The sequence below is a fragment of the Tamandua tetradactyla genome, chromosome 11 (assembly GCF_023851605.1).
Source record: "Tamandua tetradactyla isolate mTamTet1 chromosome 11, mTamTet1.pri, whole genome shotgun sequence".
Taxonomy (NCBI): Eukaryota; Metazoa; Chordata; class Mammalia; order Pilosa; family Myrmecophagidae; genus Tamandua; species Tamandua tetradactyla.
The window spans coordinates 6,310,536-6,338,384 of record NC_135337.1 but is presented as its reverse complement, the minus strand read 5'-3'; the positions used below and the strand labels follow the sequence as shown (position 1 = coordinate 6,338,384).

At 35.9% G+C, this 27,849-nt stretch overlaps 1 protein-coding gene and 1 pseudogene across 4 annotated transcripts in view; both read left to right on the top strand.

The window, feature by feature from the left end:
• The window catches only part of SYCP1 (synaptonemal complex protein 1), a 188,026-nt gene that overhangs the window by 119,808 nt on the left and 40,369 nt on the right, over positions 1–27,849 (top strand). For all 4 annotated transcript variants that reach the window (XM_077119795.1, XM_077119793.1, XM_077119794.1 and 1 more), the window contains 4 exons: positions 8,353–8,469; positions 8,885–8,995; positions 15,624–15,716; positions 16,243–16,317. In XM_077119795.1, coding sequence (XP_076975910.1) covers positions 8,353–8,469; positions 8,885–8,995; positions 15,624–15,716; positions 16,243–16,317 — 396 coding nt within the window. The remainder of the gene's footprint in view (positions 1–8,352; positions 8,470–8,884; positions 8,996–15,623; positions 15,717–16,242; positions 16,318–27,849) is intronic.
• On the top strand, positions 4,478–5,664 carry LOC143649366 (nucleophosmin pseudogene; annotated as a pseudogene).

Genomic DNA, 27,849 nt, shown 5'->3' with positions numbered 1-27,849 from the left:
CCAAATTTGACTCTTTGAAAACATTAATAAAATTGATAAACCCCTAATAGGACTAATAACACAAAATGGAGAGAAAATGAAATTCTTTAAAGGAAGGATTGAAAGAATTCATTATCAGTAGTGATCTTGCAGAGAGCAAAAGATCAAGGGAATGTTACGAATATCTGTATGCTGCTACATTTTAAAACTTAGATGAAATGAACAAATTTCCTGGAGAACTCAGTTACTAAAACTGATAACACTCATACATCAGTTGCTGTTAGGAGTCAAAATTGTACAATTACTTTATAAATTTTGGTTATTTTATCTAAAAGGAAACATACATCTACCCTATATATATACCTTGGCAATTGTTTTCCTAGATATTTACTTAAGAGAAACGAAAACCTGCTCACTAAATCTTGTACAGGAACGTTCCATAGCAGCTTTATTCTTAATGACAAAAACCTAGAAACAATTCAAAAGTAATTTAAGATAAATTTTTGTGTACTCATACTGTTAAATACTACCAAGCAATTTAAAAAATGATCTAATAATACTTGCAGCAACATGGATGAATCTCATGGTATGCTGATTGAAATAACTCATATACAAGAGAATATGATTTGTATGATTCCATTTAAATAAAGTTTTAGAATAGACAAAAACAATAAATAGAGATAGAAAGCAGAACATTAGTTGCTCTGGGTGGGGGGCCAGGGGTTAGACTGAGAAAGGACATGAGGGAGCTTCCTGGGATAATAGAAGTGATCTATGCATTGATTGATGTGGTTGTTATATGACTGTAAAAAACATTTGGCAAAATTCATTGAATTGTTCACTTGAAATCATGTGTTTTATGGCATGGACATTATATCTTTGTAGCATTAGACTCATTAATGATGGCTCCTGGGCCTAGGGTTCTCTTTGTAGGAAGACTTAGTTTCTGAACTCTAGTTGTCCTATTTCTTCAATACTGGTAAATAATATTTGGGGAAGGGTTAGCTGAGTTCCTGTATATTTCCTACAGTTTCAAAATTTTTTCAAAAAAAATGTTTTTTGTAAATTTTTGAAAAATATTTACTTGAAAACATTGTATCTTCTGAAGTTGTTTGAAGAACATCTGACTTAGTTAAAGTTTGCTAGTCATATTCTTTAAATTATTGTATCTTTATTGATTTTTTCTTTCTGTCAAGTTACTTGTATATAAAAACTTGCAAGATGGCTGTGGATTTCTGTTCTTATTGCAGTTGTCAGTTATCTTCTTCTTTATTTTAAGACCATATTATTAGGTTTATATTATTTATAATATATGAAACTTTTATTACATATGATAGAACCTGATATATATTTATTAGATGTTTTATGTATTTATATATTTATAAAGGAACTTTTTATTATAGTAAGGGTACTCTATCTCTAGTAATGCTTCTTGCTTTAAAGCATAGTTCATCCATTATTATTAATTTTATTACTGCACCAATTTCCTCTGTTTAGTGTTTGCAATAAAAAGCTTTTCCATTTCTCTCAGGCTTTGGTGTTTTCTTCTGTGGTGTTCAGAGCTTTTCCCTACTACATTTGTGTGTTATAAATTTTAATCTGTGTACTCTCATTCTTTCTGTATTGCTAGGTTTTAGATTTTTTTCTTTTAAACAGCATATAACAAGAGTTTGGGTTTTCATACACTTTGACAAACTTTGTTTATGTTTCACTGTTAAAGTTTGGTCTTAGGATACATTATCTCCTTTATCCCTCATATCTAACATGCTGTTGTACTGTTACTGTTGTCAAATATTTTTTAGTATTTTTTTTTACATGTAAGAAATATTTACAAATACTCTATACCTACCAAGCAAACCTTTGGAAAGATACCTTTCCCTATCACTTGTAACCTCTAAACTGCTTTCTGTCTTGTGAGCTTGATATTTCCAGGTATCTCATATAAATGACATCATGCAATATTTATCCAAATGTGCCTTGTTATTTGACTTGGCATAATTGTTTTCAAGGTTCATGCATGTTGCAGCATGTCTCAGAATTTCATTCCAACTTCTGACCAAATAATACTCCATTGTGTGTTAGTGCCACATTTTGTTTACCTATTCATTTGTTGATGGATACTTGGGTTGTTCTACCTTTTGACCATTGTAAATAGGCTTCTATGAACATTGGTGTACACGTATCTGTTTGAGACCCTGTTTTCACTTTGATTGGGCAAATTCCTAGGGGTGGCATTTCTGGGTCATATTGTAATTCTGTATTTGTTGTCATGTATTTTAAATTCTTCTTTTTTTTTTTTTTTTACATGGACAGGCACTGGGAACCAAATCCAAGTCTCCAGCATGGCAAGTGAGAATTCTGCCTGCTGAACCATCATTGCACTGCCCATATCATGTATTTTAACGAAGTTGCTTTTCTAAGGGTTTATAATTCCCAGGAGGAAGAAAATAATAGGGTGAATTGGGGAGTGGAATAATTACTAATGATCTCTAGAATTTATGCAATACATAAATTCACATATATAGGAAGAATGATGCATACCAAACAGAAAAATGAAAAGAAATCCACATCTGGACTTAATTTAGTAAATTGCAGAATATCAGATATAGACAGATCTTAAAAGCTGACAGAGATAAATGAGAGTTCATCACTGAAAAAATGACAAGAGATTAACTATGGACACTTCAGAAAGCAACAATGGAAATCAGAGAACAGGAAAAGTATTCTCAAGTACTGAGAAAATCATAGTCTACCGTGAATTATTTAGACAACATGCCTATGTTTTAAGAATGTTGGTGAAATAAGGACATTTTTAGATTAGAATAGAGGGAAATACACTTTTCAAGAACACTCAGAATATTTAAGACTAATGATTATAGTGCCATAAGTTTCAAAGGTCTGAAATCATACAGAGTATGTTTTAATCACAGTTCTATTAATCCAGAAATAACAAATGTATTCTTATGAAGTCTAAATTATGCTTCTAATATGAACATCATTGCATTAATATATTTGCAAAGAGATAAAATGATATAGCTTAGCCAAAACAATCGCAAGAAGAAATAACAATAATTAGCCTGAATAGTCCTGTTAAATAAATTTAATCAGTAATTTAAAATCTTGTGATGAAGCAAAATTCAAATCCAGATAGTTTGATATGGGAATTGTGTGGATATGGGAAATCTACAAGAATCTATAAATAAATGAGAGGTTACTATCATTGTTAGATATACAGTTATTATATAGAAATCACTCACAGTCTTACACATCTACAATAAACTATTAGAAAATTTAATTTTAAGGAAGATAACATGGAAAAATGCTATTTTTTCCCAAATTTATTTATATATTAAAATTTCATGAGAGGATTTTGCAGAATTTGACAAGCTGATTCTAAAATTTATGTAAAAGAGCAATAGTTCAAGAATAACTAGGATAATTAAATGAACAACTTGTGAAAATATGCCCTATAAGATATAAAGATTAATTATGAGGCTTAAGTAATTAAGGCAGTGGCATTGACACAAAAATAGTCATACCAGATGAACAGAAGTGAAGGGCCTAGGATGAAATAACATGTGTAAATGAAACTTGACCTGACATTTGGCCTTGCAGGGTAAAAATATGAAATTATACCTTACTTCACATACATGCCAAAATGAATTCCTTAAGGACATAAATGTGAAAAGCAGAACTTCAAAACATTTGAAGATGATGTGGGAGAATATATTTGTGGACTAGTGGTAGAGAAAAATTTCTTAAACAAGATGAACACAGCCATATTTGGAAATACTGATAAATTCACCTATAGTGTAAAAATTCTGTTCATTTAGAAGGCATAGATAGAAACCTTAAACTGAGAGAAATATCCACCTACCTATATAATTAACAAAATATTAGAATGAACTAATAAAGCACTCCTATGCATCATTAAGAAAAGAACAAAGCAACCAGATGGAAAAATGCACAAAAGATGAACAGGTTTTACCAACCAGAAAACAGAAAGAGTTAAACATACTACATAATTTTCAGGAAAATGCAAATTAAATGACAAATAAAACTATCTCTGTAACTTTTTAAAATTGTATATGTAACATATATACAAAACAAAGAAAGAAAAAATAAGTAGTTATCAAAGCAGTCTTTAGCAAGTAGTTACAGGTCAGATCCCAGTTGGTGGGCTACCATACCATCCTCTCAGATTTTTCCTTCTAGGTGCTCCAGAACATAGGAAGTTAGAAAGAATAATTTTTTTTTTATCATCACAATAGACTTTTTCTTCTTTTTGTGAAAAATGACTTATATGCAAAAAAGCAATAAATTACAAAGCACAGCACCAATATTAGTTGTAGAACATATTTCAGAGTTTGATGTGGCTACTAGAATTCCACAATTTTAGGTTTTTACTTCTAGCTGCTCTAAGATACTGGAGACTAAAAGAGACATCACATGGTATGATTACATCCTACATGACTGTTCTTTGTAACAGTGGTTGTCTATCTCTGTCCATCTTCTTTCTTAAGTGTATGCCACCACCCCATGGAAGATTTGATGGACGCGGACATGAGCCCCCTGAGGCCCCAGAACTATCTTTTCGGTTGTGAATTAAAGGCTGACAGAGATTATCACTTTAAGGTGGATAATGATGTAAATGAGTACCAGTCATCTTTAAGAATAATCAGTTTAGGGGCTGGTGTAAAGGATGAAATTGCACATTGTTAAAGCAGAGGCAATGAATTATGAAGGCAGTCCCATTAAAGTAACACTGGCAACTTTGAAAATGTCTGTACACCCTCGGAGGCTGTGAAATAACACGAGCTGTAGTCTTATGGTTCAAATGTGGTTCAGGGCCTGTGCATATCAGTGGACAGCATTTAGTAGATGTGGAGGAAGATGCAGAGTCAGAAGATGAAAAAGAGGATGATGTGAAACTCTTAAGTATATCTGGGAAGCGATCTGCCCCTGAAAGTGGCAGCAAGGTTCCACAGAAAAAAGTGAAACTTACTGCTGATGAAGATGATGACAATGACGATGATGATGATGATTTTGATGATGAGGAAATGGAAGAAAAAGCTAAAGTGAAAAAATCTATAAGAGATACCCCAGCAAAAAATGCACAGAAATCAAGCCAGTGAATGGGAAAGATTCACAGCCATCAACACCAAGATCAAAAGGTCAAGAATCATTCAAAAAAAAACAAGAAAAAACTCCTAGAACACCAAAAGGACCTAGTTCTGTAGAAGACATTTAAGCAAAAATGCAAGCAAGTATAGAAAAAGGTGGTTCTCTTCCCAAAGTAGAAGCCAAGTACATCGCTTACCTGAGGAATTGCTTCCAGATGACTGACCAGGAGGCTATTCAAGATCTTTGGCAGTGGTGGAAGTCTCTTTAAGAAAATGGTTTAAACAGTTTGTTAAAATTTTCCATCTTATTTCATATATAACAGTTGATATCTGGCTGTCCTTTTTATAATAGAGTGGAAACTTTCTGTACTGTGTCTGATAAATGTTGTCCAAGTTCCTTTACCAAGAATGTATTGTCCATAATGCCTGTTTAAATATGAAACTCCACCCTTTGCTTGGTTTTAAATATGTATGGACTGTTATGAGAGGACAAAGTAGTAGCAGTGGTCAGACAAATGGAAATGGTGGGAAGACAAAAAAATATACGTCATTCTTACAGATGTGAGGTGATATCTCATTGTAGTCTTGATCTGCATTTCCATTATCAACAATGAAAATGAGCATCTCTTCATGTGCTTTTGTGCCATCTGTATTTGCTCTTCAGAAAAATACCTATCCATATCTTTAGCCCATTTTTAAATTGGGTTGTTCTGTTCTTTTGTTGTCGAGTTGTATGATCTCCTTTTGTGTACAGGATATCAAACCTTGTCCGATATGTGATTTCCAGATATTTTCTACCATTAGGTTGACTGCCTCTTCACCTTTTTGACAAAATCTTCTGAGGTGCAGAAGCATCTGATTTGAGGAGTTTCAACTTTTCGTTTTTTGTTTTGGGATTATGTGCATGCGCAGGCCTAGGAGTGCTGTAAACTGACATTCCCAGAGCTGAGAGGCCTGACTGGGGGCTGAGCACATGCATGGGAGTAGAAATGCCATAAACTGATGCACAGAGCTTACAGTGGGTGGGGTGAGGATGTACAACACTTTGGATAGGTATAATCTGGGTATGAAGGTAAGCACCCACAGCCTTTATGTGCTGGCGACAGCCTACAGGGAACAGGGAGGGGTAGGTAGTGATCAGGAGGGGGAGAAGTGGGTTGGGCTGCACTTAGGTGGGGGTTTGGGTAGGTACACGCACTCAAAGTTGGTGGGGCAGGGGTCCTTGGATGCAGGGAGTAGGGGTGGGTGATGGGGTTCATGTGCATGGGATGAGTCATGGGTCATGGGGCTGTGCTGGTGAGGGTAACACGTTCAAGTAACATGGCTTGGCTTACTTCCTAGTTCCTGTTCCCCTTCCATGCACTCCTGTGGGTTCTCTGCTTCCATGTTAGACTCCAGTTTTCCACTTCCCAGTTCCTCAGCTTTTGCAACCAGGGCCACCCTATGTGGTGCAGAAGACTCTCCCAGGTCTACTGCACTCTTGAATCCCGTTTCAGTCGCCCTCCTATTCCTTCTCTAACTTTTCCTTAGAGTAGGGCTGAACTCTGTCTACCCTATTTGGCTATTTTCCCAGAACTCTTCCAAATAAAACTTTAATAAGATACTTTTGTCTGACAGTGTTGTTGGTGTGGTTGTAGAACAGCCAAAACTCATAACACACTGTTGCCGGTAATTTAAATTGGGACACGTTGTTTGGGCCCAGATCAAGCTGGTGCAGAGTCCAGGAGGGTGTATTTGCTAGACTGAAAAGCACACCAGTCACAGAAGGAGACACGGGTTTATTGGAACTTAATGAACAGAAGTTTTCTGGTGGTGGCTGTCTGGACTTTAGCCCACCAAGGGAACAGAAATGCACAAGGCAACATATGATTTTAGAACAAAGACATTCCATATAGTATGAGGACTTTGGATCTCTAGTATAATCATTAAAGGGGCCTAAGACTTGATGTTTTACTAAGGTTAGTGTTTAAGACTAAAATAGAATCAATGCCGTTTTTCCATCCTTTGTGTTCCAGGGAGATCGTTTACTTTATTGACCTTTGTCCTTGGCTAAAGCAGGTCTGTTAGAGGCTTTTAGGAAGGGACCTGGGTGTCAGGCCACCACAATGTACATTGGAAAATAATTTGCTATAATCTTGTAAATTTGAATGTGCAATGTGCCAAATGACCAGCTATTCCAGTCCTGGAAATATACTATTGAGAAGCTACACATTTTCACCAGGAGGTCTGTAAAGAACATTTACAGCGTTAATATGCATATTAACTCCAAACTAGAAACAGTTCAGTGTCTATGAACAATTGAATGCGCAAACTGTAGTATATTCATACAATGAGACACAATAAAGCAGTGAAGATAATGAATTGTATTTATATGCATGAATATCTAGAACATAATGGTCAATGAAAAATGCAAGACAATAATACATGGACAATGAAAATTTAAAGTTCACAAGCATAAATCTCTGAAATATTGTTTAGGGATATATAATCATGCTGTAAAACTAAAATAAGAATAAAAGAACAATGATTTAAATTAAGATTATATTTTACAGTTGAAGTAGGAATGGAAAATTTAGAAAGAGGTACCCTCAGAAGGCTTTGTCAATATTGCTAATGTTCTATGTCTTAAGATTGGTGGTTGATACATGGGTACAGAATACAGTCTAATTCAGTGTAAATTAACTATGCCTCCCTTCCCTTTCCCTTCTATATACCTCCCTCCCAAATTCTAATTCGTTCCCAAGGTAAAAAGGTGATATGAATGGGGGCGGTTTGAGGGTTTTACTCTTAATTTATATCAACTCAACATGATTCAGTAAACATTTGTAAAAAGTATATGAAAACAATCGAAATTGAGGGTTTTTCTTATTCATAAAAATTAATTTTATTAGAAATTTGCATTATCTTTGAATAGCATGGGTTTTCTGTTCACCTGGAATAGAGTTACTTACTATAGTAACAAAATGTGTTGAACTGAAACTGAATAATTTAAATGTTGAGAAATTCATTTTAAAATACATAGCTGCTTTTTTTAAATGTTACTTGTCAGGACTAAGTATGTATTTTAGGGGAGAAGATAGATTTTTTGAGAAATCAAGTACATCATACTATATGAAAAATGTAATGATCCAATCATAGTTTTCATTAAGAGGTGATTTTCTGAAAGCCACAATAACCCAAAAACGAAATTAGAATATTTTCACGTAATCCACAGAATTTAGTAATGTTCATAAATTTTCTTTGTTTAAAGGTCAATAAATTAGAGTTAGAACTACAGAATGCCAAACAAAGATTTGAAGAAATGACTGACAGCTATCAAAAAGAAATTAAGGATAAAAAGATATCAGAAGAAAATCTTTTGGGAGAGGTAGGAAGAACTAAAAGTGTTTGAAAATGTGTTATACTAAAACTCAATATCAGCACTTTCAGAGAAAAATAATAAACATTCTTTATTTTAAAGTTATGATTTTTAAAATATTTGATAAATTTGTATTAGGGACAATTAGTTATCAGTTTTTCAGAAAATAAAAGTAACCTTGTTATTCTAATAAAATGTTGACTAGTTTATATATTTTGAAAAGATCAACGGATCATTACAGTGTTACACTTTCATCTCATATGGAATAAATCTTAAAATAAACCAAAAAATGCATTTTCAAATTGGTTTCCTAATTTCCTGGTGTTTGATTTCTGCATTTTTTATAAGTAGAGTATATGTTCCTTACATTTAAATTAAATTTGCTTTTTGTGCTTTAATTTTAAGAAAAGCTTTTATTTGATAGGTTGAAAAAGCAAAAATAATAGCTGATGAAGCAGTGAAGTTACAGAAAGAAATTGATATACGATGTCAACATAAAATAGCTGAAATGGTAGCACTTATGGAAAAGCATAAGGTAATTTGTTTTTATTTTAAAGCACTTTTATTCTAGATATAAAAAGATTCATTTTGCTAGATTATATTGCATATACTTTTTAAAAAAATTGTTTTTACTGATGTATATTCACTGACCATGTAATCATTCAAAGTGTGTAATCAGTAGTTCAGAATATCATCATATAGCTGTACATTTATCATCACAATTGACTTTTTTTTCTTTGTGGAAAAAAACATGTATACAAAAACAATACATTTCAAAGCGCACATGACAATAATTAGTTGTAGAATAGATTTCAGAGTTTGGTATGGGTTACAATTCATATTGGTATGGGTTTTTACTTCTAGCTGCTCTAAGATACTGGAGACTAAAAGAAATATCAATATAATGATTCAGCAATCATTCTCATTTGTTAAAACCTACCTTTGTCTATATAACTCCGCCATTACCTTTGATCTTTCTCCTACTCAGGGGTATTTGGGTTATGCCCATTCTAACTTTTTCATGTTGGAAGGGGCTGTCGATTATATGGGATAGGAGGATGAAACTAGTTGATGTTTTGGAGAGGTGCACCTCTGCATTTCAGGACTTATCTGGTTCAGGGAGCCATCTGGAGGTTGTAGGTTTCTAGACAGTTAGCCTAGTCGCATGGAGCCTTTGGAGAATCTCATATAATGACCTAGGAGTTCTTTAGGATTGGCAGGAATGGTTTTATTTGGAGTTTTGCAATCATTTTAAAATTGGATTGTTTGTTCTTTTCTTGTTGAGCTGTGTGATTTCTTTATGAATACAGAATATCAAAACTTTATCTGATGTGTGATTTCCAAATACTTTCTCCCGTTGATTTGTTTGCCTCTCCACCTTTTTGACAAACTCTTCTGAGGTGCAGAAGCACTTGATTTTGAGGAGTTCCCACTCATCTGATTTTTCTTTTGTTGCTTGTGCTTTGGGTGTAAAGTTTAGGAAGCTACCTCCTTTTACTAGGTCTTGAAGATGTTTCCTTACATTTTCTTCTAGAAGTTTTGTGGTGCTAGTTCTTATCTTTAGGTGTTTGTTCCACTTTGAATTAATTTTTTATAGGCTTTAAGTTAAGGGTCCTCTTTCATTCTTTTGACTATTGCTATCCAGTTCTCCCATGCCCAATTATTGAAAAGACTGTTTTGTCCCAATTTAGTGGATTTGGGGCCTTGTGAAAAATCAATTGACCACAGATTTGGCAGCCTATTTCTGCACTCTCAGTTTGATTCCACTGGTCAATACTTCTATCTTTGTGCCAGTACCATGCTGTTTTGTCCACTGTGGCTTTATGATATGTTTTAAAGTCAGGAAGTGTTAATCTTCCCACTGCGTTCATTTTTAGGATGCTTTTAGCTATTTGAAGTTCCTTTCCCTTTGAGATGAATTTGGTAACTAGCTTTTCCAAGTCTTCAAAGTAGGTTGTTGGAATTTTAATTGGTACTGTATTGAATCTGTAGATGCATTTGGGTAGAATTGACATCTTAACTATATTTAGCCTCCTGTCCATGAGCAGGGAATGTCTTTCTACCTGTTTAGATCATCTTTGATTTCTTTTAGTAATGTTATGTAGTTGTGCAACAATGTTGTGTACAAGTCCTTTGCGTCCCTAGTTAAGTTCATTCCAAAGTACTTGATTCTTTTAGTTGCTGTTTTGAATGAAATTTTTTCTTTAATTGACTCTTCAATGCTTGTATATAGAAATGTTACTGATTTTTGCACATTAATTTGATATCCTGCCACCTTGCTGAGTTTATTAGCTCAAGAGCTTTGCTGTAGATTTCTCAGGATCTTCCAGGTATAGTATCATGTCATCTGCAAATGATGAAAGTTTTACCTCTTCCTTTCCAATTTGGGTGCCTTTTAATTCTTTGTCCTGCCTGGTTGCGCTATCTAAAACTTCTAGTACAATGTTGAATAATAGTGGTGACCGTGGGCATCCTTGTTTCATTCCTGATCTTAGGAGGGAAGCTTTCCGTTTCTGTCCATTGAGTACAATACTGGCTGTGGGTTTTTCATATATTCCCTTTATCATATTGTGTAAGCTACTTTTGATTCCTACCTTTTGGAGTGTTTTTATCAGAAAAGGACGTTGAATTTTGTCGAATGCTTTTCAGCACCAATTGAGATCATCATGTGATTTTTCCCTTTCGATTTGTTAATGTGTTGTATTACATTAATTGATGTTCTTGTGCTGAACCATCCTTCATTTCTGGTATAGACCCCATTTGTTTGTGGTGTATAATTCTTTTAATGTGTTGTTGGATTCGATTTGCTAACATTTTGTTGAGAATTTTTACATCCATATTCATTAGGGAGATTGGTCTATGGCTTTCCATTCTCATAGCATCTTTACCTGTTTTTGGTATTAAAATGATATTAGGTTCATAAAATGAGTTAGGTAGAGTTCCTTTTTCCTCAGTTTTTGGACAAGTTTGAGCAGGATTGGTGTTAGTTATTTTTGGAATGTTTGATAAGAGATTCTCCTGTGAAGCCATCTGGCCCTGGGCTTTTCTGTGTAGGAAGATTTTTGATGACTGATTGAATCATTTTACTTGTGATTGAGTTGTTGAGGTCTAATCTTCTGAAGTCAGTGTAGCTTATTTGTGTATTTCCAGGAATTTTTCCATTTCATTTAAGTTGTCTAGTTTGTTGGCATATACTTGTTCATAGTATCCTCTTAGGATTTCCCTCTCAGCATGGCCTTTGCCACATCCCATAAGTTCTGATAAGTTGTATTCTCATTTTCATTAATCTTCAGACAGCTACTGATATCTGTAGCAATTTTTTCTTTGACCCACTGGTTGTTTGAGGGTATGTTATTTAATCTCCATTTATTTGTGAATGTTCTCGTTCTTTGGTGGTTATTGAGATCCAGCTTCATTTCACTGTGATCAGAGAAAGTACTTTGAATAATTTTAATGTTTTACATTTATAAAGACCTGCATATGATATCCCGGATAATGTTCCATGAGCACTAGAGAAGAATGTGTATCCTTGTGTTTTGGGGTACAGTGACCTGTATGTGGCTGTTAGGTCTAATTCATTTATCAAGTTGTTTAACTTCTCTATTTACTTGTTGATCTCAATATGGTTTTTATATCTATAGAGAAGAGTGGTGTATTGAAGTCTCCTACTATTGTTGTTGAAATATCTATCACTCCCTTCAGTCTTGCAGTTGTCTCTCTCATGTACTTTGGAGCTCCTTGATTGAGAGCATTAGCATTTGTGATTGTTATATCTTCCTGGTGAATTGTCCCTTTAATTAGTATATAGTATCCTTCTTTGTCTCTTATGATGTCTTTACATTTAAAATCTATTTTGTCCAATAGTAGTACAGCTACTCCTGCTTTCTTTTGGCTACAACTTGCGTGGAAGATCTTTTTCCATCATTTCGCTTTCAATTTATTTGTATCCTTCTGTCTAAAATGAGTTTCTTATAAGCAGCATGTAGCTGGATTATATTTCTTAACCCATTCTGAATCTTTTAATTGGTAACTTTAGTCCATTAGCATTCAAAGTTATTACTGAAATGGTGTTTTTTGAATCCACCATCTTAACTTTTTATTTAATTTTTCAGAACTATCTATTATTTTCCCTCTTTTTCTTTTTATCCTTTACATTGCACTTACTGGTACTTCTCAATTCTGTGCCCTCCTCCAAACCTCCCTCTCCTGTCTTTCTTTTCCGAATCTTGCACAATTGCCTTTATTATTTCTTGTAGGGCCAGTCCTTGTTGACAGATTCTTTCAGGATTTGTTAGACTGTGAAAACTTTAAACTCTCCCTCAGTTTTGAAGGACAATTTGGCTGGGTGCAGAATTCTTGGTGCAGAGAAAGAGAAAGTCATTCTCTTTCAGGATCTTAAAATATCATACCACTTTCTTCTCACCTCCATGGTACTGGTGAGTAGTCTGAACTCAATCTCATGTAGTTTCCTTTGTATGTAGTAGATTGTTTTTCTGTTGTTGTTTTCAGAATTTTCTGCTTCTCTTTAACATTTGACAGACTGATTAGTATGTGTCTTGGGGATGGTCTGTTTGGATTGATTCTGTTTGGAGTTCATTGGGCTTCTTTAAGTTGTGTATTTATGTTCTTTATAAGGGTTCAGAAGTTTTCCCCCTTTATATCCTCAACTACTCTTAGCCCTTTAGTTCTCTCTTCTCCTTATGGGACACAAATGATTCTTATATTTGTGTACTTTGTTTTGTCTATCATGTTGCTGAGATCCAATTGAAATTTTTCCATCTTTTTTTGCCATTTGCTGTTTTGAGTGTTCAAAACCAGTTATCTTGCCCTCTAGATCATTTATTCTTTCTTCTGTCTCTTCATATCTGGTGTTGTGTGCCTCTAGTATGTTTTTTATTTGGTCAACAGTCTTTAATCTCTGTGATATCTGCTATTTTTCTATTTATTCTTTCAAATTCCTCTTTATGCTCTTCTTTTGTCTTCTTGATCTCCTTTATGTCACTTGCCATCCCACTTATTTTATTAAGTAGAGTTATATGAACATCTTTGATTAGTTGTCCAATGTCTGTGTCTCCTCTGGTGTTTTAGTTTGATCATTAGGCAAGGTTATATCTGTCTGCATGTGATATGCTTAGTGATCTTCTGTTGTTTTTGTCACTTGTAAATATCTTGATTGATTTACTTTGGGAGTTGATTTCTTTTAGTAGTCTAAAGCCTTCTGTTTGCGGAATGGTTGTGCAGCAGGGTGCAGGGCTCAGTAGTGTGATAATTTGTTGCAGGGCATGTGCAGGTGCTGGTTGGGGATATTATGCTGGTGCTTGTGAATGTGAGCACTCAGTGACCAGGTAGGATGTGTCTGTGTGGGTGCATAGGTCGGGGGGGGCCGGGTACCTAACCATGGTTTACACTGTTGTAGGGTGCAGGACCCTTTGTGTGCATGTGTGGAGCTATGGCAGCAGGTTGGCGTTATGCCTTTGTGTGTTAGGAGCAGGTGTGACCTGGCTGTGTAGCTTGGTGCTTTCTCAGAGTTGGGAAGTACAACTGAGGGCTGTGTGCCTGTGCAAGGCTAGGAGTGGTGTAACCTAATGGTCCCAGAGCTGAAGGACATGACTGTGGGCGTATGTGCATGCACAGATTTAGGAGTGCCGCATACTGATGCATGGAGCTCAGGGCAGGCAGGGTGAGTCTGTGCAGCACTATGGGAGGCTGACAGCTTTTATGTGGTGGCAACAGCTTGCAGGGAGCAAAAGGGGGAAGTAGTGCATGGGAGGGGTGTAGGAGAGGTGGATTGGGCTGCACTTGGGGTGGGGATGGGGGCTGCATATGCACTCTGGGAGTTGATGGGATGGGGGGCACTTGGAACAGAGGAAATTGGGGCAGGTGACAGGATTTGGGTACATGGGCTGTGGGGTGACTCACGGGTCACAGGGCTGCATTGGTGAGGGTATGTGTTCAAGGAACGAGGCCTGGCTTACTTCCTAGTCCCTGTCTCCCCATCTGTGCACTCCCATGGTACCCCTCCTTCATGCCAGACTCTAGCCGTCTGCTTCTCAGTTCCACAGCCTCTGCAACTAGGGCTGCCCTGTGGGGTGTAGAAGGCTCTCTCAGGTTAATTGCCCTCTTTAATCACCTTCTCAGTAGTCCTCCTGTCCCTTCTCTAACTTTTCTATGGAGCAGGGCTGAACTCGAGCTACCCTATTCGGCCGTGTCCCCAAAACCTCTCTGTTGTCATTCTCTTGACATCTCATTTCCCCAGCTCAAATTTTAACCATGCAAATCTAGGAAATGTCTCCTTATCATTTCTGATGGATAGAAGTAATCTTTTCATTTTTATTTCTCCTGGTAAAATCTCTTGTAACACTTTCTATCTTATATTTATTTAAGTACGTACCAGGAAATGTATCTAATTAATATCAGCATCCTGTACATGTGTCTAACACATACCACACTGAACAGTTTTTATCAAAGGAACAGATAGATGAAACACAAGGTTTATTGAGTGTTTTCTCTATTTTTTATTGTTTTTTAAAGTAATCATTCTGTTAATGAGTTAAGCCTCTTTGCCTTTAAGATTTGGAGAGGTTATACTTTGCATATTCATCTTTAAAGATTGTTGCTGAATTATAACATTATTATGCAATAAAATGAAATTTAAAAAATATTTTAAGTAACTTGCAAACTCATAGATTTAAGCATGGTTAGTATGTTTTAATCCAGTGCAGTTTTTATCCTTATCGATTTTCAGATTTTCCCAGTTTGGGCCCATGGGAGCTTCTTCAAGATTTTTCCAAGTTCTTTGGACTTAGACAAAGTAGTCTCTTACAGCTTTCTTACTTTCTGACAAGATTTTTCCAGGTTCTTCTTGTATTTCCTGCCCCAGATCTGGAAAAGACATCCTACTCCTTCTAAGCTATTTTCAAGTTGTGAAATTCAGTGTTTCCAATGAAAAAGAATTACTTCTTTCTCTTGTATTAGATTATCTATGCTTCATGGTTTAGGTTGTTTGAATGAAAAAAGTATAAAGGAAAATTTTAAAAATATATATGCTTAAAGGTATATATTAATTCATAACATCATCTTCTGCAAACATTAAATTCGTTAGGATATTAATCCTATTAAAACATGATATATTCTATTTCATTATGTTTTTCTGTTTAATGTAGCACCAATATGATAAAATTGTTGAAGAAAGAGACTCAGAATTAGGACTTTACAAGACCAAAGAACAAGAGCAGTCATCGTTGAAAGAATCTTTGGTGAGATACAGGACAAATAGCAATAAGTCAGTTTTCATAATGTAAGCATGGTTGGTGGTAAAGAAAAATGTTAAGTGAAACTGTAATTTTTGAGTTATATATAATCTGGGTTGTAGATCAGAAAAGGATCTCACATACCATAGTCAAATGGGTTTCCTTTATTTTTTGAAGTAATGGAACAAATGCATTTTCAAATAAAATGTTATAAACTACAGTTACAAATACGTTTGGAGCTCTGATTGAGATTGGGAGAGAATGGTGGTGTAGATTGGGAGAGGATGAGTTGGAGAGATATTCATAATGTTAAATTTTTCTTTTGAGGCTATTATAAAAATTTATTCAAGTGAAGTCCTTAGTTATGGTCAACTAGCGTCCTTCGTATCAGTAGACTTTTAAAGTATGTATGTTTTATAAGTGAATATATTTCTCTACAAAACTTAATTTACTTGAAGCATTAGTTTGCATTTTTATTGTCTTGACAAAATATATGGAAGCACTTATAAACTTCATGTTTCTTTTTGTGTAGGAAATTGAACTATCCAACCTCAAAAATGAACTTCTATCCATTAAGAAACAACTTGACATAGAAAGAGAAGAAAAAGTAGGTTTTCTGATTTTAAATACTATTGTAAGGTTTAGGTGCAGTTTTAAGTTTTTATAAACATGTCATATTAGAAACTAATAAGATAGATTTTGGTAACTAGGGAAGACGTAGTACAATTTTCCCCCTTTTTGCTTTTTTTTCAAAAGTGTTTAGAATATGCCCTGGTTTAAATGCAAAGTATAAACATAGGAATACTTTGAAGCATTTTATATGTTATAAAATGCTTACATATTTTAGAAATGTGCTTTTTAGCTATTCATTGTTTTTCAGAAAAATTAATGCCCTATATTTGTATAGTGTTTTGAGTTTGCCAAAGGTATTGATTCACTTTAAAATGAAAAATATTTAAATATTTGCTTTCTATTTGACATGTACTGTGCTGAATACCCTATTTATATCTGATTTAATCATCAGAACACCCAGTAAACAATATTTATTTACTATTTTCTCCATTTTTACAGATATTTATTTATTTAAAATTATATAACAAAAAAGTAAAATGTCTGAAATTCAAACTCAGGTCTATTTTGTATGATTCCAAAACCTGGTCTCTTTATTACTTTGCAACAACCTAGATAACACATGCTTTTAATTTCAAGCATCTGTGCATTTGTTCACTTTGTTCACTGAATTTAATTTCCTTCATCCTTTCTCTAACTTTAGAAAATCTTAAATATTGTTCATATTGAAAATGCTAGCTTACTGTATTTAAGTACTCTCATAGCACTTTGTTCTTATATTAAAATAGCTATTTTACTGTATACCCCCAATTATATTGCAAGATCCTCAAGACCTAGGATTATGCCTTCCTTTTCTGTGTTTTCCCTTATTTGAACATAGTGCTTTGAAAATGTTATATGTTCACTAAATGTCGGAAGAATTATTAAATGGCTTTCCCTTCCCCTGTAGCCTTCATAATAAAATCCATATTTACCTTTATCTCACTGTCTTAGTAGAAGGTAAATCGTTCCTTGTCTTTATTTAACTACTCTTGATGTTCTTGGTTAAACTTTCAGTGATTTTCAGTTTTACTCTTTAGTCAATAAACATGAATAAGACTTATAGCACCTTAAAAAAAAAAGTCTTAGAACATTTACCTGCACCCTAACCTGCCATATTATTGCAGTTCTTTTCTTAACCATCAGTTTTTAGAAAGAGTAGCCTATAATGCTATCTGTTTCAACTTTCGTCATTCCTCACTTATTAGAATTTAGCTATTGCCCTAAACACATTCTTTCTTTGGAGTACAAACTTCTTACTGACAAATCTAATGGCTTCTATTTGTATATTAAATGACACTTTATATAGTATTCTTTCTCATCATTTATAAGTAATTAGATATATGCCTGCATATATATATGTTCAAAAATTTATAATAGTGGTAGATTATATTATTCAAAATATCTGCTGTCCTTTCCTGTGAAATTCCTCCCTAAGGAAGGATTATATATTCCTGTCCTACTAATTTTAGCTTTCCCCAAGGGATGTGAGTAAAACTGATATGGCCACTTCTGAGAAGAAGGGCCTTCTTCTTTAAGGGCCTTCTACATGGTTCTCTAAGCCTTTCTTTGGCTGTGAGATTGGCATGTTCTAGATAGGAGATGTCCATTTAGCCTAGGTCCCTGAAGATGATTAAGAGTAGAAAAAAAATCCAACTTGCAATTGATGTATAATGTGACTAAGAAACTTTTGTTGTAAGCCACTGATTTAGGGATTGTTACCACAATGTGATCTAATTTAGGCCTGTTAATGTAGGCCTAAATACATTCATTCCGTCTACCTTTTATTCATGTATTTGTAGGTATACATATATAATTTTATGTATGTTTTATAAAAAATGCACTTCCTTGTAATTATATTTTAAAGAGAATCAAAACCATACAGAAAAGTACAAAAAGAGTAAAAGCTAAGCAGAGTTTATTATGCCTCCATCTGCTTCAATACAAAGATTGGTATAGCAGTTCTCTTGTTTCATTGGAATATAGAGGTTTACCTTTTTGTTTCTGTTGGTTTTGATGATTTTTTAGATGAGAAAAGGTTGGAATTTTCTTTTTAATAGAAGTCATTCTCTTGGATTTTCCTAGTAATTTCCTAATAATAATGACTTTTCCCACATCTCCTAATATTCATACCTCTCATTTCCTTTTCTTATACATTGCATTGACTTGTGTTTTCAAAGCAATATTAAATAATATTATTATAATAGATATACTGCCCTTGTTTCTTACTTCAGTGGAAGCTCCTCTGGTCCTCACCATTAGGCATGATGTTTTTGATTTGAGAGATGTACTTTTCCCATCATAAAAAGAAGCACCTGTGTAGTCTATTAAGAACTTTTGTTCTAAATCAGTGTTACATTTTACCAAATACCTTTTATTTGGCATATTTTGAATTCATTCAACAAAGTGATTGAAGTTAGTTTAATATAAATTAAATTTGAGTTAAAGGCTCAGCTACAAGTTTGCTTTGGTTTTTATTATTTTTATTTTCCAGATATTTTGCAATTTGGGGTTGATTTCTTTTTTTTTTCTTACATAGGCAGGCACCGGGAATCAAACCCAGGTCCTCTGGCATGGTAGGCAAGCATTCTTGCCTGCTGAGCCACTGTGGCCTGCCCGTTGATTTCTTTTTAAAAATTTTTTTTATTGATGTATGTTATATATTTCATACCATGGAATCATCCAAAGTCTACAGTCAGTGGTTCACAATATCATCACCTAGCTGTGCATTTATCATCACAATTGAGTTTTTTTCTTTTTTCTGTGAAAAGTAAGATATACACCAAAAAGCAATAAATTTCAAAGCACATCATGATATTTAGTTGTAGAACAGGCTTTAGAGTTTGGTATGGGTTACAATTCCACAATTTTAGGTTTTTACTTCTAGCTGCTCTGAGGTAAGTGAAGACTAGGAGAAATGCCAGTTTAATGATTCAGCAATCATATTCACTTGTTAAACCCAAACTTCTCTGTATAACTCCACCATCACCTTTGAGCTTGCTGTCCTGCTCTTTAGGGGTATTTGGGCTATGGCCATTCTAACTTTTTCATGTTGGAAGCATCTATCACTAATATGGGATAGGGAGATGGAACTAGCTGATGTTCTGAAGAGGCTAGCTCTTCTAGGTTTCAGGACTTATCTGGTCCAGGGACCTATCTGGAAGTTGTAGTTTTCTGGAAAATTTCCCTCTCCCTCACTTTTGAAGGACAATTTAGCTGGGTACAGAACTCTTGGCTGAAAGTCTTTTCTCTTTCAGGATCTTAAATATTTCATACTATTGCATTCTCACCTCCATACCACCATTCAGTAGTCCAGATTGAGTCTTAGGTGGTTTCCCTTGTATGTAGTAGATTTTTTTCTCTTGCTACTTTCAGGATTTTCTGCTTCTCTTCAGTATTTGACAGTCTGTTACGTAAATGTCTTGGAATATGCCTATTTGGATTCATCCGATTTGGGGTTCCTTGGGCGTCTTTGATTTGCATATTTATGTCTTTTATATGGGTGGGAAGTTTTCTTCCATTGTATCTTCAACTAATCTTCCTAGCCCTTTACTCTTCTTTTCTTCTGGGACACTGATGATTCTTATACTAATATGTATTGTTTTGTTCATCATTTCCGAGATCCAATTCAAAATTTTCCATCTTTTTTGCCATTTTCTCTTTCGTGTGTTTGAAATAAGTTGTCCTGTCTTTTAATTCACTTGTTCTTTCTTCTGCCTCTTCAAATCAGCTGTTGTGTGTCTCTAGTATTTTTTTTATTTTTTTTATTTGGTCTACAGCATCTTTAATCTCTGTGATATCTGCTGTTTTTCTAATCATTCTTATAAATTCCTCTTTATGTTCTTTTGCTGTTTTCTTGATCTCCTTTATATCATTACCCAATCCATTGATTTTATTCAGTAGAATTATATAAACATCTTTGATTAGTTGTTCCAAAGTCTGTGTCTTCTTCTATGTTTTAATTTAGTGATAAGGCTAGGCTATAGCTCTCTACATGTTCATGTGCTTAGTGATCTTCTGTTTCCTTCGAGGCATGTGTATATCTTGATAGGGTTACTTTGGAAGTTGGTTTCCTTCAGTATTATAAAGGTTCGTATTTACAGGATGGGTGTGGAGCAGAATGTAGGGTGTGGTGGCTGGGCACAACAGTGCAGTGACAGATTGCAGCACAGGTATAAAAATGAGTTGGGGACACTCTGCTTGTGTGTGTGAGCATGGTGTGTGGGGCAGTGGGTTTTTGGATGTTTGGTGTGGGGGCCATGCAGGTGGGTGCAGTTCAGGCAGGCCTTGGAGCGCAGGTTATCTGGGGGTTCAGCAGTAGGGTGTGGTGTGAACCTTGTTGGGGTGCCTGTGCACATGTGTGGGTCTGGAGGTGGGGCCCTTGGTGTTCCTGGGTTTGAGATGTGGGGCCTTGGTGTGCACGTGCACAGAGCTTAGGGGTAGTTGGGCAGGGTTGGTTCTACATGGGCTGGGGGCAGGCTTGGCCCAAATGCACAGGTGAGCATTTGCCCAGAGCTTGGGTGGCATAGTTGGGTGTGCATGTGCACGAGTCTTGAAAGGAGCAGATTCTGATGTAGGCATGGTTAGAACTTGGGGAGGGGGCAGGGTGGGGTTGTGCGACTGTATGGGCTCAGGGTAGGTGTGGCCCAGGTATGAAAGTGAGCACCTGCAGCCTGGAGGTGCATGTGACTGCCTGCAGGTGGCAGCAGTGGGGGAGCTGGGGGCTAAGGGGCTGGGTGCAGGTGTGTGGGTCTCAAGACAGGTGGGGTGAGACTGTGCTTGGGTGGAGAAGTAGGGTGAGACTGCGCTTGGGTGGAGAAGTGGGTTGGGCTGGTATGGGTGTGCGTGCCATGTGCAGGATTAGGGTGTGGGGCGGGGGTTTGGGTGGCTGTGCGAGGGGAGTCATGGGTTGGGCGTGAGTGTAATGCGTTCAAGGAACACGACTTGACTTACTTCCTAGTCCCCATGTCCTTGTCTGTGCACTCCTAAGGGCTCCTGCCCTCCATTTGGAAAGGTTTTTGTTAAGCTTTTTGCACTAGCTGGATGGTCTCCAGTTTCTATGTCTCAATACTACTGCATTTGTAACCAGGGCCTCCCTTTGTGGTATAGAAGACCCTCCTAGGTTCCTTGCACCCTGTAATTGCTGTCCCAGTTGTTTTTCTGTCACTTCTCTAGCTGTTCCTTTTAACAGGGTTGATCTCGATCTATCTAATTCTGCCACCTTCCCAGAACTTCAGGTTGATTCCTTTTTTGATGCCAGGAAGTCTGAGGAAGAATTTTAACTTATACAGTGGCTTGGGGTTTTGGTTTCTGTTTTTGTTGTTGTTATTAATGTATACTTTTATGACATTTTCTACACTACTGTTACTTTTTATAACTTTTTTCTGACTTTTTTTGTGCCTCAAAATATTCAGTGTGTAGAAATGTCCTTGAGGACATAAAATGAAGGTATAATGATAATCTATAGACTCTGACACCTGGGTAATTATGATTGGTAATTAAACATGTATATAAATTATAATTATAATTAATATACATTATAAAAATGGAGGCAGAACATTAAGTATTAAAGTGCTAATAAAATTCTAAAATCTTTAATACAAAACAACTGTTGTCAGTTTTGAGTGTGTATCACTTTAGCTGACTCTGAAAAAAAATTGACATGTGCAAAAAAAAAACTTAAACATGCATACATATAAAGATGACTAAGGAAAGATAAGCTTAGACCCACTGTTAGAACAGCTAAGCTCTGAAGCAGAGCACTCCCACTCTTCAAAGACTAGGAAAGTAGTTTTCTTTTTTATTTATTAGCTGTTTGTATTCAAGGTGATCTTAGTCATAACACTAGCTAGATACAAGCTTAGGAAATAACATATCAGTGACTAAATTCCAGAGATAATGCATTAAAATGTTCAGTGAGCAACAAAACATTAAAATGCATACAAAGAAAAAGAAAATGATAGCCCATACAAAGGAGCAAGAAAAAGCATTAGAAACTATTAAGAATATTCAACTTTGGAAATATTAGGCAAAGTTTCTAAAAAATTGTCTTACAAAGTCTGAAAGAACTAAAATAAAATGCAGACAAATGATAAAAGGGAAACAGGAAGAAAATGAAGAAAAAGAAAATTTCAGTAAAGAGATAGAAATAAAGAACCAATCAAAAATACTGGAGATAAAGACCTTGGTAAATGAAATAAAAAATTCCCTTGAGGGGTTCAGCAGCCAGCAGATTGAGCTGGCAGAAGAAATAATCAGTGAACTTGAATATATGACAATTGTAATTATATAGTCTGAGGAGCAGAAAGAAAAGGAAAAAGGAAAAAGAAAAGTGAACAGAGCCTGAGAGACCTGTGGGGGCACTATGAAGCATACCAATATGCATTATAGGAGTCCAGTAGAAAAAGGAGAGGAGGGGCAGAAAAATATGTGAAAAAACAATGGCAGAAAACATCTCAAATATAATGAAAGACATGAATATAAACACTGTACATGTTTGAAACTATTATGTACCCCAGAAAAGCCTGTTGTAATCCTGATCCAATCTTTTGGGGCCTAACTTGTTGTCTAAGGTGGGTAACTTTGATTAGTTTATTCCCCATAAAGATATAGCACACCCAATTGTGAGTGTGGCTCTTTGATTAGTTGAATGTGTGACTCTTTCCACATATCCAACTTGATTAGTTTACTAGATTAGTTTGCTAGATCCGTTAAAAAGGAAACATTTTGGAGAAACCTCAGATGCAGACACTTGGGGAATAGTTGCTTCAGAGCTGATAGAGACATGGATGTTTGTATATGCTTGGAGTGCTGACAGGGAGAGCAGATACCTAGACACAGGCAAAGCCCAGCAGACGTTGCCATGAGCCTTCCCATGAGATGCTAAGCAAGTCAGAATCCAGAATTGTGTCCCAGAGGAGCTAAGTGAAGGCCCACAGATGCTTAGAGAGGAAACCATTGGCATTAGAAGGTGGAAGCAATAGAAACAGGAACAAGGACCAGCAGATGCCAGACACATGCCTCCCCATGTGACAGACATTGGCCTTTGTTGAGTCAAGGTATCTTTTCCTGGATGCTTTATTTGGACATTTTCCTGGCCTTAGAAATGTAAGTTTGTATTGTAATAAATTCCCTTTTTAAAGCCATTCCATTTCAGGTATATTAGCATGCTGGCAGCTTTTATTTTAACCAATAAGCATACCTAAGAAGTTCAAAACAGGATAAGCACAGAGAAACCTATACCTAGATACATTATAATAAAATTGTTGAATGGAAAGACGAAGAGAGAATCTTGACAGCCATATAAGAGAAGCAATATATCATAATCAGGGAGATTCAGTAGTATTAAGTGCCTATTTCTCATCAGAAAGATTGGAGGAAAGAAGATGGTAAGGTGACATATTTCAAGTGCTAAAAAAAAGAAATTTCCCACCAACAGTCTTTATCTGGCAACACTGTATTTCAAAAACGAGAAAGCTTCCAGTTGACCAAGATGGTACTGTAAGATTTTCCAGGGTTCCATTCCTATGCAGAATCTGTGAACACTTAGCAAAGACTGGCATAGCCATTTTCCTCAAAGCTCTAGAAAACAAAGAGTTGCAATAACTGTGCAAATACTGAACCAAGAAAACATAACTTATAATTGGTAGGAGAGGCTGTGGCACCTTTGCTGGCTCCTACTGCCCCTCCCCTGCACAGTGTACAGCTTGCCTCCACTCTCGTTGTGGGTCTTTGGCCCATTCTTTTGGAGGCAGAGTAACCCCTGTGTCCATATTGGGATGCCTGTATGTTTGTGCCAGTCTAATATGTGGCATCCTAAAAGACTGAACCAGGACACTTGTCTCGGGATCATGTTCCCAGAAGTTGCCCTGCAGGCAGAAGCGTTTTACAGGGAGCAAAAGCAGTTTAAGAGACAACTAAATCAAAGCAGCCTAGGGCAAAGGATTACAGAATACAATAGAGCACCCCAAAGTACTCTGTAGTCAATATCGTAGAGTTGAGGAGACATATGGGTTCCTGTAAATGGTAGAATTCCTAAGGCCATGAGTGCAAGAACAGAACAAAATGCAGGCTCAGAAAGAGACAGAACTGTGTACGTTCACCTTGGGTTAATCTTGAAAAGAGGGCTAAATTCTGAAGGAATGTATCAACTAACAGAGCCAATTTGCCAATACTTTGAAAGGTAGGTTTTGTTGTTGTTTTTAGCTCCTGTTACTCAAGGAAGTCAGTGTCTTATCACTAACTGGGTAGAATCTTAAGGAACCGACAGTTCAAGGACTTAATTCCTGAGTTAGAACTTTGAAATGTTAAATTGTACAGTGTGCAAAAAAAAAAAAGATTATCAGACAGAGAAACTGGAATTGATCCAAAGGAAGAAGATAAAACTTCAGAAACCATCAGTGAGAGAAACATCAACAAAGAAGTCCAGACTTTGAACATGCTAGACAAAGATTTTAAAAGCATTATCTTCAGTATGCTCAAAGAGATATAGAAGAACATGGAGAAAAAACTGAAAGATGTTAGGAAAGTTAGATATGAAGAAAATGAGGTCTCAGTAAAGGGATAGAAATTTTAAAAAGCAACCAAATACTAGAATTGGAGACTTGAGTAATAGAAATAAAAATTTCCTGGAAGTTTTTAACAGCAGGTTAGAGCTGACAGAAGAAAGAACCAGTGAACTTGAAGATAATTGAAATGATTCAGATGGAGGAACAAAAAGAAAAGAGAATGTAAAAATCAAACAGAGCCTAAGAGACCTGCAGGACACCATCAGACATGCCAATATATACAACATGGGAGTTTCAGAAGGAAAAGAAAGAGAGAAAGAGTCAGAAGGAATATTCAAAGAAATATTGGCAAAAACTTTGCTAACTTAAGGAGAGAGATGAGTATATACATTTAAGAAGCCAGATGGACTCCAATCAGGATAAACTTGAACCATACCACAACACATCATAGTCAAACTGTCAAATGCCAAGGACAAGGAAAGAATTCTGAATGCTGCAAGAGGAAATCAGTGTATTACGTACCACTTAGTAAGATTAAGTGCTAATTTCTCATCAGATACCATATGGAGGCAAGAAGGCAGTGGGGCACATATTTATAAGGACTGAAATTTAAAAAAAAACCAATCAAAAATTTTATATCCAGTCAGACTGTCTTTCAAAAATGATGGAGAAAAAAAAGAATAATAAAATAAAAAAAGAAAAAAGAAAAAATGATGGTGCGATTAAGACATTCCCAGATAAACAAAAGATGAAAGATCTCATCACCACTTGTTTTGCCCTACAAGCAATACTAAGGAAGATTCATCAGACTGAAAATGAAGGACACTGGACAGTGAATCAAAGCAACATAAAGAAATAAAGGCCCCCTGTAAAGTAATCATATGAGAAATTATAAACATGAGTATTATTGTATATTTTATTACCTCTACTTTATACTTCTTACCTGTTCTAAAATACACATCCATAAAAAATGAACAATCTATGTTTTTTGATGTACAATTAATAAAGCTATAACTTGTAGCAAGTACAATACTGGTGAGAGGACAGAGAGTATTGGAACAGAGTTTGAGTATAATATTGAAGTTAAGTTGTTATCAAGCAAAAGATGAGTGTTAAAGATTTTTGAAATTAAGTTTACGCCCATAGCAACCACAAAGAAAATATTTGAAAAATATTTACAAAAGGAAATGGAATGGATTTAAAATGAAATCAAACCAATATGAACATAAGCATTAGCTGAAGAATACCATACACTTACAAAGACAAAAGTGCAAAATGACAAAAAAGTCCTGTATTATCAGCAGTTACATTAAATTTGAATGGATTAAACTCTCCAGTGAAAAGACAGAGATTTGCAGAATCGTTAAAAAAAGTTTGACCCAATCATAGGCTCATTACAGAAGACACAAATAGGTTGAAAGTGGAAGGATGGAATTGGCAGGATGCCTGCATAGTTAGGTGTGAAATTTAGTTTATCCTCCAGAACAGCTAGTAAATAGCCAGGAATGGTACAGAACAACTGTTGGAGAAATATCAGTGGCCAGACACACAGCATACACCAGTCTGGACCAGGTGGAACAACTGAGATCCCACAGAGAACTGTAAGTCCCCCAAGCCATGGAGGCTGACACACTTCCCCCGTGGGCAAGGCAGGCTGGTTCCCCAAAGGGAAAGGACTTGGCTTAATCAAGCTCCAATTGTGGAATTAATTAAATTCTAACTACTGAAAATAGGCCCCCAGAGCAGAGAAACCAGTAATAAGCACTAAAGAACTAGGAGTTTTTGCTTTGGCAAAGAGGGGCTGTGGTTGATGGGAAAAACAAGCAGAGGCTTTTTGAGTGGCAGTACAAAATACTGGAAAAGGGCTGGACCCCAGGAAAAAGGGGCACATAGAACCTGGAGATACATAGAGCCACATGCCAACTCAAGCCCTTGATTGGTAAACCCAAGGAGCTGCAGTCCAGTTCTGAAATGGATTTTCTTTTTAAACTCTTTAAAGAGCTCATTAGATAGAACTGGAATCACTCTCAGGCTCCAGCACTGCCCCAGGCAAGAGTGGACTTAAGCTTATCTGAGAGAAAAAGTAACTTAGGTGGGAGGAGTTAATTCCCTAAAGGAAGTATGTTCCCCAGGAAAAGAGGGGCATGGCCCAGCTCAGTTGGAATCCCCCCTCCAAGGAACTCAGGCCCCAGGGACTAGAAAACAGAAGCAATTAAAGCCATCCTACTACCACATCTCTGTCTCAACTATCCCCCCTGGAAGGAAGACTATACTGAAATTAATGGCATTGCATCACTTTAAGTTGGTAGGAAACCTCAGGCAGACAAGGACCACTTGCTGGGGAAAATAGGGAAACACAGTCTAGGGGCTTCATAGTTGAGTCTGACAAACTGCTGGGTTTCATCCTCAGGGAAAAATCATGCTGGCTGCTCTTTCGTTCTGAGACAGGTTTGTGTGGTCTGGAAAAATCTGATGCAGGTCTGTCATATCTGAGGAGACCCTCCTCCGCAAAAGAAAAAAAAAGGTTCCGCATACACAGAGCAAGAAACAGAAAAACAAGAACTGAAAAATTCTAATCAGTTAAACAGAACCTATTCTAGAGATCTAGAATAAGTTTAAGCGAATGTCAAAGAACAGATAGAGAACAAAGCCATCCAGCAAGAAAATCCTGGGTAAAAGAGTGAAAACAACCTCCAGAATAAACTAATTAAGGAAATCTATTGGCTAGATGACAGCAAAAAATAACAAGTTGTACTAGGAAAATCAAAGATTTGGCCCAGTCAGGGAACAAACCAACACTTCAAATGAGATACAGGATTTGAAACAACTAATCCAGGATGTTTGAACAGATATGGGAAATCTCATAAAAAATGAAACCAATGAGTTGAAGGAGGATACAAAAAGAGATTTGGTGAACAAAAAGACAAACTCGAAAGTTTGAAAAAACAAAAGAACTTTATCGGAATGAAAGGCACAATACAAAAGATTTTAAAAACAATGGAAACCTACAACAATAGATTTGA